This window comes from Solanum verrucosum, unplaced genomic scaffold, assembly GCF_900185275.1.
Source record: "Solanum verrucosum unplaced genomic scaffold, falcon-dt-bn FXZP01000008.1, whole genome shotgun sequence".
In the NCBI taxonomy this organism is placed as follows: domain Eukaryota; kingdom Viridiplantae; phylum Streptophyta; class Magnoliopsida; order Solanales; family Solanaceae; genus Solanum; species Solanum verrucosum.
In genome coordinates this window covers 532,032-544,998 of record NW_026020195.1, presented here as the reverse complement: position 1 = coordinate 544,998, position 12,967 = coordinate 532,032, and the positions used below count along the sequence as shown (strand labels likewise).

The following is a 12,967-nucleotide window of genomic DNA, read 5'->3' as shown; positions in this document are numbered from 1 at the left end:
GTACTTCATCTCCCCCCTCACCAAAACATAAAATAATAATAAAGCAAAAAAAATAAAAAATTAAGAGGGAAAGCCATGTACAAAAGAACTTATATAGATTCATAAACATTCAAATATATGGTAGAACTTTAATTCAAATTATTGAAGTTGAAATCATGAAGTAACATTAATCTAATTTAGATGCACTTAATAATCTAATTTTGGATCAACTAATTTCAAACAAATTAATTAAATCTCCATGACCAAAGTATTTGACCAACATCTAAATTGCACTTCAATTTCCCTATTGTAGAAAACATTAAGAGGAATTGAATTCGAAAAACTTGATATAAATGAAAAAGCTCATAAAAATAAAATTATCCCAAAATTATAATCTTGGACCAAAGTATTTGACTAGCCATTTGAATCCCAAAAAGCTCGTCAAAATAAAGTTATCCCATAATTATAATCTTGAAATTATAATTAAGAACACACCCATGGATAGATAACACCAACAATCAAATACGGAATAAAGTTAATCCCAAATTTTATATTGGAATAACCTCAAATCCATGTAAATAGGGAAAGAAATAGAAATTAGACACAAATTGAATCAAAATCTTCTTCTTTGATTGAAACTATCCGATATGTATACAAGAAGAACTAGCCTTAATAATAATAATCTAAAACTAGTACAAAATTTGTTAATTAACCCCCATTTTAACTAATTTAATTTCCTCCATTGCTATATGTACACTCCCAATATGAGGGAAAAGAACAATAGAAAAGAATATAAAACAAAAAACCCTAAATTTTTTCAATCATGCCAACAAAGAAGCATGACTACACATCTTCTAATAATGTAAAGTTTGGCTCTTTGTTCTCTAAGAACTCCTCCAACTCCTCTACTTGAAATTCTCCTCTTTGAACTTCCCATATTTGAGCTTCCCATCTTCATATTTGATTCAAATTGTTGTGTGTGGTTACAAAATCAAGAAAATGAAGGAAGAAAAATGGAATCTTTGATTTTCTTGATTTAGAGCTTTGAGTTCTTGATGATGTGTTGAGAGATTGAATTGAATGTGTAGAAGTTTGAGTAGTAAGAGGGGGTTCTTATAGGTGAGTTTGGAGAGTGGTCCAAAATTGTATTGGTCTAGTAAAGAGGACACTATGGGGGCCATCAAAGGATGTGCAATGCCTCTTATGTGGGTCCTACTTTCCACTTGGTACCCCTCACCCCCACTCCACCCACCCCCATACCACAACCAAGTAAAATAAAGTAGCATTATACAACCATAATATAATATACAACTACATAGTATAAACTATAGAGTATATAACATGTATAATCCACCTCCCTAATGTTATCATAAATTTAAATGGAGGCCAAAAACAATATTACTCTCTCTATTTCATTTCATTTGACCTTTATATTTTAAAAAAAATAGATTTTTTATTTTCTTTCAATATTACTTTTGTAATAGTAGTCAAATTTAAATTTGCAAAGTATAATTTGAACAAGTTCTTAATAAGTATTTCAGATCATAAGAATTAAATAAAATAAAACTGGAAGAGTAGGTGAGTAGTAGAAAGTAACATATGTTAAATTAGTCGAAATGCACGTAAACTACTTAAACACTATAATAGTAAAGAAAATATTACTACAATCTTGACGAATTAATAGTTGAAAATTTTCTTTTGCTCTTATATCAGAGCATTTTATTTTGAATCATTAAAGAATCAATTTGGGGACTAGAGTGATTTATTCCTCTTAGTGAGTATTAGATGAATTTGAATTAATTTGATCAGTATATATGTTTCGAATACTATATTGATTTGAATCATGAAATAAGTTAATTTCTAAATTATAACCTTTTATCCTATAAACCAAATGACTCCTTTAGTATTTCATATAATCAATTTAAGAAGAATTTTAAATCCACCACACAATTTGAACCCTCCACACACCCCCCCCCCCTCTTTTTTTATTTTTTTGCATAATTTAAGTCAAAACATTGGTTATAATTGGTATACAAAATGTCATAGTCTATAAACAAACAGTGTAGGCAATACCTACAATTTACAAACATAACGGGTCGGCCATTTCAACATGTATTTATGTGTTGGTTCATTCATAATTTATTTTATATCATAAGGTCGTTTTCATGCTTATGTGTAACTAATATTTTTGTCCAAAGAAAAAATAATTGAAAATAAATAAACTTTTAGTTGGTTCCACCTAAGGTATATATAATTCAGTTGGATCCTACTAAAATATGCACATCTTAACCACCTTCTTAACGTTTAATGACCTTTTAATTAGTGTAATCTTATCCTTATTTTTGACTTAATATGAACACTAACACGTACTTTATTTAATTTGCATAATGATGTGGATTACCATAAAGAGAAATTAAATAGTAATGGAGTATGGTTTAGATGATGTTAATGAATTTAAAAAATTATCAAGAATTAATAATTTTATTAGTGGATAATTAATTATTAAATATATATGTATATACTTGAAAAAGCTTCTTAAGGATGATATTTTCCTCTTTTTTTCAGTGATTTTGGTCTTTTTTTTTCTTTCCCCACTTTTTGTTATGTGGTGTTGAAAGTGGTCAAAATATCTTTAAATTGTGAATATAGAATAACTATATTCTTAGTTTGCTTTTTGACATTAAAAATATCTTTATTATTAGTTAAGTGGAGTATTTTCACCATTTATTTTATGTTGATTTATATTTATGTGAAGTCGGTTAATGGAGAGGACTTATATAAGAATATTTTTATGCTAAAAAAGAAGAAGGCATAATTATACTATTTTCAATAGTTCGGGATAAATCTGATTCACTTCATTAACGAGTAATTGCAAAAGCTTTTTGTTGCTAAAAGCAAATAAAGGGCATAATTATTCTATTTTTCATAGTTCAAAAATATTTTAGATCAATTTTTCTTATATGTATTAAGATAAAAAGTTCAAATGAAAATAATAATAATTCTTTTTGAACATGTGTAGAATTCTATTGAAGGGAAACTAAATATAAAAACAAGACAACATACGAATTTAAAAGATAAGAGAATTATTCAACCAAAAGAGAATTTGAAGAATAATTTAATTAGTGGACAATTAATTCGAAAATCTTCTTCCTTTGAAGGAGGAAGATATTTTCCTCTCTTTTTTTGTGATTTTATTTCACGTATTTTTTTCCCTTTTGTTGATTGAAAAAAAAAAGATATTCTTTTCCTCGTGTGTATATAAAATTTCTATTAAAAGGGACATAATAAAATTAAAGTATAAAAAGGACAAAAGAATTTCAAAGATGACGAGCTTATTCAAGAAAAAAATTGTTATCTTGTTAAAAAGAGAATTGGATAAAATTAAAGATGCTGAGGCAGACTCTAGTCAAAACTACAACTTTTTATAAGAAGGTCAATTTTATGATGCTTTTTTTGTTTTTCTATGAGGTTGGGGTTGGATATTCATTTCGAAATTCGATTACTTTAGATTTCCGTTAAAAAGTCTTACTTAATTTGGAGGAGAAACAATATTTATCAAATGCAACTTCACATTCAGAATTAAAACTTGTGATCTTTGATTAAAGATTAAAGAATATTACTTACTACTTCATCATAATCTTTGATGGTTAATTAAATTATGAAGTAGTCCTCAAAGCATTTTCAATAATTTTTAACATATGATGTGGAATGAAATATTAGACAAAGAAAAAACACATAATTATATATTCTCAAGGTATACGCCGACAAAAATAATTAAATCACATTATTAATATATGATAAAGAGGACATTTAAGGAGATCATTTTTTCATTTTACCTCATATTCGATATCCATTTTGAAATTCAATTAATCTAAATTCATTCTAGAATACACCACTTTGAAATAAAGAATCCCTACCAATATAATTATTATTTTTATACTATTAAGTTGTCTTTACATGTTATAGCATATATATTATCTTGCTTTTAAATTTATAAATCTCACATTTTATGAAAGTTACTTACAATATTACGTACATCATCAAATACAGTATATAAAAGTTAAACTCGTTAGAAAATATCGATGAGAATTTTCATAACGAATCATTTTATATATTGGGAGACGTGCTCATTTTTTACACATTTTTTTGTGTAGAAATTCCTCTTTGATATTATTGGCTTTTTGTTGTTGCAAGAATTTTACGCAACTTACCGAAATAAATGGATCAAAAAATAATATTAGTCAAACTTATCACACGTGAATTCAATATTTCCAATTAATTTAATAAATATTATAACCTAATGTTTAAAATTCCAAGAAATTATAACTCCTTTTCAAATTGACAGAGTTTTGTGTTAAATAGATTCCAGACAAAAAAGAAGAAAAATTATAATGGGGTAAAAGCTCAAAACCCAATTAAGTGATAGATTAAATTATGATTAATCAGTAATTATAAAAATTATAACCCATAGTATTCTTTATCTAGTGTTCCACCCAATTTCACTTAATTAATACTATATGAATACAGTATCTTTCAATTACCAAGGGATTATATTAATTAATTAAAAATTAACGTTATTTAAATTTCACTGTCTTTTCGACACTATCAGAAGCTGTTGATTTCGATTTTTCTGCATAAGGTATTTTTTTTTTGTTTCTTACAACTCTTTCCTTTTGTTAAGGGAATGAAGGACAACGATACCGATATGAGCCGTGGTGGGACGGTTTGGATCCCTTTAATTTTATTAAAGGTTTCAGGTTTGGATTTTGAGAATAAGAGAAATCTTGTTGGAAGTATCGCTTTTAAAAATGAGTCAAACTAATCGAGTTCTAATGTGAGTAGCAGATACTAGGTGAAAAACCATATGACAACTTTGGATTCCCTTTATAAAAATTTACAATTTTTAATACATTGATAATTCTTTAAATCTATTACTAAATATAATTTAGATATTCGAACTACGATTTGTTTGAATTAAGCATCTGAATATATGATAAATGTTTTTATTAGATACTTTCTGTTCAAATTTTGGAAAACCTCTCACACGTATTCTCAATAATTATTGTTTAGATAAATTAGCCATTTAAAATATACCTGTATTTTTTAATTACATGCATTTACCTTAATAATTGTATAACATCAAAGTCTGTATTTTCAATTGAGACTAATTAATTGTTTTTGTTGTTATTAATTATTATTATTATTATTATTATTATTATTATTATCATTACAAACGGAATTCTTGTCATTTGAGTATATACGTCTGTACAAATACATGCATGGAAGTGACATGCATATATAATGTAATTTCAATATTTTAAATATTGGACACCCCATGCTTGTGGAACTATGTTCTTCTAATTCTTTTCATTTATAAATTATTACTTGATGATTTTTAAATTTTATTTTTGAGAAAACATGGAGAAAAATTGGTTGGAAAGAGGGTGGGGGTGAAGGGGAGGATAGTGTTGATTTAATTCTACTAAGTACGATCTTACTTTTTGTTATTACGTCTCACTTTAGTCACTAGCTCTATATATATTTAACATCATCTTTTTTATTCGGTCAAGATATAACGACTTTGGACATAATAATCAACTCTTATAGTGTGATCCGAATTGTGTACAAAGTTCAAAAATGAATTCACGATCCAATATCTCGTATTGGTGATCAATGAATTCTAGCGATTTCAGCTTTTTCACTGACTCAATTGATCGAATCCCTTTTTCTCAAAAATTGCATTTACAATTCGTAGTTTTCACTCACTTCATTAACGTTCGTAATTTTCATTCAGTTCATTGATGTTTGTAATTTTCACTCACTTCATTAACGTCCATCATATTGCGGAGAGGGGGGTTGGTAGTGAACAAGAAGATGTGGACACACGTGAAGGTCTCGTGGTTGATATGGCTGGTTGCTCTTCCCATTCTCGACATCATAATCATATTCATATTTTATTCTCCTTTCATACTTTAATTATTTTTAAAACTAATTCTTTTTAATAAAAGTATTAATATATGCATAGATTAATTAATTAAAAAAAACTAATTTTATTTAATTAGTCCATGACCATGCTACTTCTACACATGGTATGTAATGTAGTCATCATTTTCAAACCTCATGTTTGCTTAATTAACTCCTTCATTAATTATTCTCTTTTTTCAAATTATTAAAATAAGTGTATTTTATGAATTTTTAAATCATAAGTTTTACTACCTCGGTCTAAAATTATCTATCGTGTTTCTCTTTACACACTCTTTAAGAAAACATTAAATAAGAGATTTTAACTATTATAATCTATCATTATTAAATATTTGCCTTATTTACGTGTCATTACCTCATAATTGAAGTGTTTGTAGTCGTCAAGAGTAATTCCTATTAAGGGTAAAACGGGCAAATACTAATAAATGACTAATAATTTAAGACAATTATTTTTAAAAATCACAACAGATAATTTGAGATGAAGCGAGTATAATTATACAGATGTTATGTACCAAGTGGCATCAAATCGATGGAACTTTACTTAAGAAGTAAACTAATTAATTAGCTTGTGTTAGTATGCTAAGTTTTCGGATTATGAGTTAATGACAGTGTGTTTACTCTGTACGAAACTGCTATTATTTTTTACATAATTAATTACTTGAAATTATCACTAAAATTTAAATTAAATTAGGGTTGACTGCATGAAGTGGAAAAAGTTGTCAATCAAATAATACAAGGCAAAATATCTCACTGGAACTTAGTTGCATTTTGACAACTTAGAAACTAAGATTATGGACTATAAGTGGGAATTAGTGATGGGAAATACAATTATATAGAATATGAAACTTAATGGAAAGTGTCTTAAAGTTTCACATGAAGGTTCCTCCTTCCAATAATTTGTGTTAATCTTGAAAGAAAAAAAAGGGTTATGATAGGAAGTTTCCTATATCTATTATTTCCTTTGTCTCGAACTATATGTTGTGATTTCTAAAAATAGTTGTCTCAAAATGTTCGTCATTTTACAAGCTCAAGATAATTTTTATTTTTTTTAATATTCATAGTAATTGTATTTGAAGACTACACACAAATTAATTATGGGGTGATGACACGTAAATAGAGTAAATATAAGTTCTGTCCAAGAAGATCGGGTATTCAACTTCATCCATACTAAACAGATATTTAATAAAAAGATATTACATTTTAAGACATAAATAAGGGTAAGATATTTTTTTAAAAATCTTAATTGATATTTTCTATGATAGTATATATAGTAGACAAGTTATAGAAAAATATGAAGATTACTTGGTATATTCATGTAGCTCCTAAAGATATTTGAAATATATCTGCATAAGTAGATCAAGTAACTTTTGTACAAATTTCTAAGACTTCTAATTAGGTAGCTCATAGGTTAGCTAAATTTTCGATTTTCGTTGGGTTTTCATTTATTTTTTTTTGGAAAATGAATCCAATTACATTTAAGTCCATAAACAAAATTGGCCCAAAGGGTCAGTCTTGTAGTTAAGAGCCCAAGTTTTTCCCAGCACCTTAGAACAGGCCAAACTTTTGGGCCAACAAAAATGGTCCATTTATCTGTTTTGTATATCTATGGACAAAAATGAATCACTGAGGATCTTTTGAAAACAATCTCTCTACCTCTACGAGGTAAGAGTATGATATGTATACATTCTATCCTCTCCATATCCACCTATGATATTTCACTGAGTATGTTGTTGTTGTTGTTATCGAACTTGGGAACACAATAACTCAACAAGTTCAAGAGAAGATATACATAAGAGTAAATAGTGGCTTAATGGGCTTTGAGCAGAAATGATGGGCTAATGGCTTGATAGGTTGAGAATTGGGCCAAAAAAGCCCATATCACCACAGCATGCCCAAAATTGTTCAGAGAAATGTACCAAATGACAATCCTATAACCACTTTTAGAATCATTCTCAACGAGTCCATCAGAAATGATTTCGCTCTTTTCATTAGGTCCGAATAAAGACGGTACTTGAAAGATATTTATTATATACAAGATATCTATCATTTGCAAGATACAAAAGATATCTACAAGGTATTCAGGGAAAGCATAGGAAAAACACAGTGTAAACCACAAATGGTAATGGAGAGAAATTGGGCCAACAAAAGCCCATTCACCTCAGCAAGCCCAAAATTGTTTCAAGAAGTGTACCAAATAGTAATACCATTCCTATTGTTTTCAGTGGAAGCATAGGAAAAAGGATACCTATTCAAATAAGTAGTCGATTCACTGTTTTACTTTTTCTAGTCGATATATATAAAGTATACATCGTATATGAATTACGCTTATATTATACTTATAGTAAATATCCACCGGCTATGTTTAATTTAAACAGCTAGATAAGTGACTATTTAGGTTAATTCTTACTCTATACGGACCACAAAGGGGTGTAAAATGAAATTGGACCAACAGATGAGTTCTGGAGATGGTAGAGTGTACATAGAAATTATCTCTATCATGAGAGGTACAAAGTTTATTTTCGATAGATCCTCGATTCAAGAAAAAGCATAACAAATGCCTATTTCATCACACAAAAAAACTCATACTTGTTAACATGTGTCAATCCCATCATTGTTTCATTCGGTGCCTTTTACTTCTTCTCTTCTCTTTTTCTTTGTGGATTCACTTTCCTACTTTTCCCAAATCAAAATACTGGAAGATGTGCTTTTGTTTCCAGCTTTTTCATGTAGACATTGCTTGGATTAAATATTTGATATCCATTAGATTGGTTAGCTTTAAAATAGAAAACAATTCGTATTTGTTAAGATATAACTTTATAGAAAAAGATTGAAGAAAATATTGCTTTAACTTTATTCTCAAGTATATAAGTTTACATGACATATTCCTTAGAATAAAAAAAAAGTCTTGAAATTATCCAGAGAATAACTTAGCCACTAATAACTGAGGAAGTATAACAGATTCATAAAAGAAAGGAAAAATTACTTTGTGTGTATTTTCGGAAAGTAACAAGAAATTTCATTAACAACTAACTGTTTTGATCCTTATTTGTTTAGCTAATGAGATATGAGATGAAAATTTGCAGAATCAAATTTACTAAAATTAGTCCACAAACCATTTTATACTAGTAAAATATAGTTAGTGGGATTAGCTATTCTAAATAGGGTTGATAAAAGCTAGTTTCATGAAATATTCAATATAGGTATATGCTCATCTATCTTCTTCGTAATAATAGTGATTGATAATTATGAGAGATTATAACTCAAATTTCTCGAAAAATAAAAAATATTATTTAAATTTCTTTCATATTGTTAAGCGTTAATGAATAATATTGTCAATACTTGTGTTAGTGAGGTTGGATCTAGGTAGCAAGTCGAGAGGTATATGAATTGATCTTAGCCAAAGTTATCTCAAGGTTACATTGCTTAATCATTAAGCATTATGTAGGATTATCAATAGCAAAAAACAAAGAATATTATTTAGCTAAGTGGAATACGATGTTGGCTTTAAAAACCTTGTATAATTACCAAAAAGGTTCTCCACTTTTTAGTTTATTTTAATATGTTTTAAAGAAAACTTTGCTTAATTAGGAAGTTATTCCCTAGAGTTCAAATCACAACCTTTTTTGCTTTTAAATTAGAAGTAAAAGTCCTAACATTAGTTAGGCCTCTATGGAGTTGATCAATTTTTATGGTGAATACCATCATAATAAAAGGGTAGTCTGGTCTGATGCACTAAAGCTCTTGTTATGCGTAGAATTTAGAGGGATAAAAATTGAATTATAAGGGTCGTTTATACATGAGCTTACACTATTTTTGCGAAAAGTTATTCTAACGACTTATACCTCTAATCGTTGATACATGATAGTAATATTACCCCTTTCAATACCCTAATTGTAACTTCTAAAACAAGAATAACTATCCAAATACAATTCATTTTAGTTTTTCCCATAGATTATTTTTTTGAATGGCCTATGCCCCTATCCTATTTCCCCACAAACTAGGATGTATATATAAAAGAAAAAAGAAGCTAAGGAGAGATTACTTAAAAGAACTTGTTTATCAAATTGATGCATTATTTCAATTCAAACTTAAAATATGAAACATAAAATTTGAAAAATAAGTTTTAGGAGTTTTTTGCACAAGCCTTTAATTATGTTCTCATATTGACAAGAGGTAGTTGCTCGAATGGTAAGTACCCTCACTTCCAACTGAAAGGCTATGAGTTCAAGTTTCCAAGTGAGCAAAAAAAGGTGAGAGCAACTCAACAAGTGGAATTTGAAAATAATGTGTACGCAGATTTTATGAAGTTAAAACGATTGTTTAAGTAACAATATATAGATCCTCTTTTCAAAAAAGATGCTTCAAAATTATGGACTATCAATATGAGATAAAAAGCAATTCAAGCAAAGAGTATCAAACAACATTTTTTTTTTTAATGATTTATGAATGACATCCCAAAGGAAAAAAAGAAGGCAAATAATTTAAGTAGGACACAAAAGTGCATATAAAATCATCCAAACAACAAAAATAAAAATCTATGAAAGCAACACAAAGAATCTTCCCATAATCCAACTACTTCCTTCCAAAAATCTATTATCAAAATCCCATCCACCAATCACCAATTTCCACGTCACCCCCATGACCCCACACTTTTGGTAAATCCACCATCACCTCAATCCAACGGTTAAAATTCTCTTTAACCCCACCAATAACATAGATGAACTTTTTCTCCTCAAAATCCCAAAACTACCCTTCCTCCTACACCACCCTATCCTACACACTTATGTCCTCTTTCGTCTTTTTACAAACTCAGTTTCACTATCACCAGCTCACTCTTAACAATTATTCACACTACCATCAAACGTCGTAATCAAAGATCTCCAGTTCGATTCATCATGTCTAACAAAGAAGTGTTTAATCAAATATCTCGAGTTCGACTCCCCTCAGCTATCCGAAAACAACGATTGATGTCGGAACAAATCGTATGGTGCCCATAAACTATCCAATGGACATGGCTTCTTTGAGTCTAATCTTAGCCATGGCTTCCCTTTTCCACTCCAATGTAACAAGCTTACTGGCCCTGGATGTAAATCCCTACATTGCCCTTCAAGATTATCACCACCAAGCCCATGTTGGTTCCATCTATGCTCCACTTGCTTTACATTTCCGGCGAAAACCAATAGAAACGGTGGCAATGAACCTAGTTCATAGATTCTGTACCTGTTAAAAATATAATCAAGTAAATAAACGTGTAATATATGTCCTAATGTATAATTACATATAGGAGGTAAGATTCGAGTTTGATAATCACTCTATTGAACATTCGAGTTTCACCCTCACTCATTTGACATAATATCGACAAATAAACAAGCCCGAAATTCAAGTTTCAATGACACCCTTTAACATGTTAGACACAAAATACAATATTTTCTACTTTCAAGTTAAAATTGAAATCTTTATTACTCCAACTCTTAAGTACAACAACATTTGTAAAGGTTCGAATAATATTGGAAATTATTGATCGACAAATAATACTAATAGTTAAAGGGCGTGAATTTAAATTAGTCGAGAAAAAAAGAAATTACCTTTTTTGGACTCTCATCCAATGTTCAAGTTTTTGTGTATAGTCATCATTTCGCCATTTCTGCAAATCGATAACCATAACTCCGGTGTTGAAATAACACGGAGTTCGATTCTCGAATGTGTTCGGGAAAGTTGGGTGAAACCAAAATTTGTGTGTAAAATAGTGAGTAAAATTAGCATGACAGTATTCTGGGGCACCTAAAACCCGATCGTTGAGCTCAATGTTCCAGAGTTTATCGACGTCGTCGACGACAATGAGGTCGGAATCGAGGTAAATAATCCGGTTAACGGTGGCCGGAAGTAAGTCGGCGAGGTAAATCCGAGCGTAATTTAAGGGTTGATCAAGTGCACGGCGGATCGAGGAGGAGATTAAGTGACGGACTAAATTAGGGTTAAAGTTGTAGAGGTTGAAATTGAGGTAAGGGAAAGTTGAGGTGATAGTTTTGTTGAGGTGATTGAAGTGTCGGTGAACGGCGAGGAAGTGGAAGAAGGTGTTTTCCGGGCAAGTAGAGTGTTGTAGAACGGAAAGTACGCCGGCGATTGAGCCGCGGAGGTAAGGGGAGGAGTAATCGAGAGTCATTGCGATGTGGATAGTTGATGGATCGTAGGGGTTTTTAGGCCATTTTGAAATTGGGCAATTTTTACCGTTGCGGAATGCTGGAGCTTCCCGGAATTTGGGGGTGTCGGTGGTGGTGGCGGTGGTCGGAGAAGGAAGGGGGAGGAGAATGAGGAGGAAAAGGAGGAGGAGGACGGTGGTGATGATATGATTTTCCGGCGGCATATCGACGGGGATGGCCGGAGGTGTTGACCGGAGAAATGAGAGAATAAAAGTCTAAAAAGGGATTTTATTTTATTTTTTGCTTTAGGACAGTGAAGGAAGAATAAATAATATTTAGGTAAAGTGACCGTTGAGCCCATTGTATTAATTTGAGTAAATATCTTCATTTATTACAATTATCGGTTTCAATTTATTTGTTTTTTTTTTTATATCGTTGTAAAAACCATATATTATTATCACCGTTTCAATTTGCTTACCATTTTTCAAAAAATGATGTGTTTTCTTTCTTTGTAGCTCTTTAAATTCAACTTGTCACGTAATATGTTTGAGATCACAACAATAACATGATACTCGGTGAAATTTCACAAGTAAAGTCTAGAGAAGGTAAAATGTACGCAGACCTTACCATACCTCCACTAGTGAGGCTGTTTTTGAAATTTCCACTCAGCAACATATCTACGCTCAAAGAAAGATTCAATGAAGAAAGTATAGCAAGTAACACGTAAGTAGTGTAAAGTCTATCAATACAACAGTGTGATAGTCGAAACCCACTAAACAATAATAATACCTCTAGTACAATGACAAATACTTACCACCACAAGCAAGACAATATTATACACTATGTTCTAATATTCTACCCTAATA

At 30.0% G+C, this 12,967-nt stretch overlaps 2 protein-coding genes across 2 annotated transcripts; both read right to left on the bottom strand.

Annotated features, from left to right (window-relative positions):
• Positions 1–786: 786 nt before the first annotated feature.
• Positions 787–1,070, bottom strand: LOC125829887 (small polypeptide DEVIL 4-like). The gene has a single exon (XM_049509108.1). It carries the CDS (start codon positions 935–937, stop codon positions 797–799), a length of 141 nt encoding a protein of 46 aa, XP_049365065.1. The 5' UTR covers positions 938–1,070; the 3' UTR covers positions 787–796.
• A 9,302-nt stretch (positions 1,071–10,372) lies between these two features.
• Positions 10,373–12,403, bottom strand: LOC125829868 (probable galacturonosyltransferase-like 3). Its single transcript, XM_049509081.1, has 2 exons — positions 11,547–12,403; positions 10,373–11,181 (listed from the first exon to the last, which is right to left on the bottom strand). The coding sequence occupies exons 1-2, from the start codon at positions 12,323–12,325 to the stop codon at positions 10,905–10,907; spliced, it is 1,056 nt and encodes a 351-aa protein (XP_049365038.1). The 5' UTR covers positions 12,326–12,403; the 3' UTR covers positions 10,373–10,904.
• Between the last annotated feature and the right edge of the window lie 564 nt (positions 12,404–12,967).

Coding starts and splice junctions, on each gene's coding strand:
- LOC125829887 (XM_049509108.1), bottom strand. CDS start 937: ATGAAGATGGGAAGCTCAAATATGGGAAGTTCAAAGAGGAGAATTTCA.
- LOC125829868 (XM_049509081.1), bottom strand. CDS start 12,325: ATGCCGCCGGAAAATCATATCATCACCACCGTCCTCCTCCTCCTTTTC. Junction 11,182..11,546: donor TGGATGAGAGTCCAAAAAAG/GTAATTTCTTTT, acceptor TATTTTTAACAG/GTACAGAATCTATGAACTAG.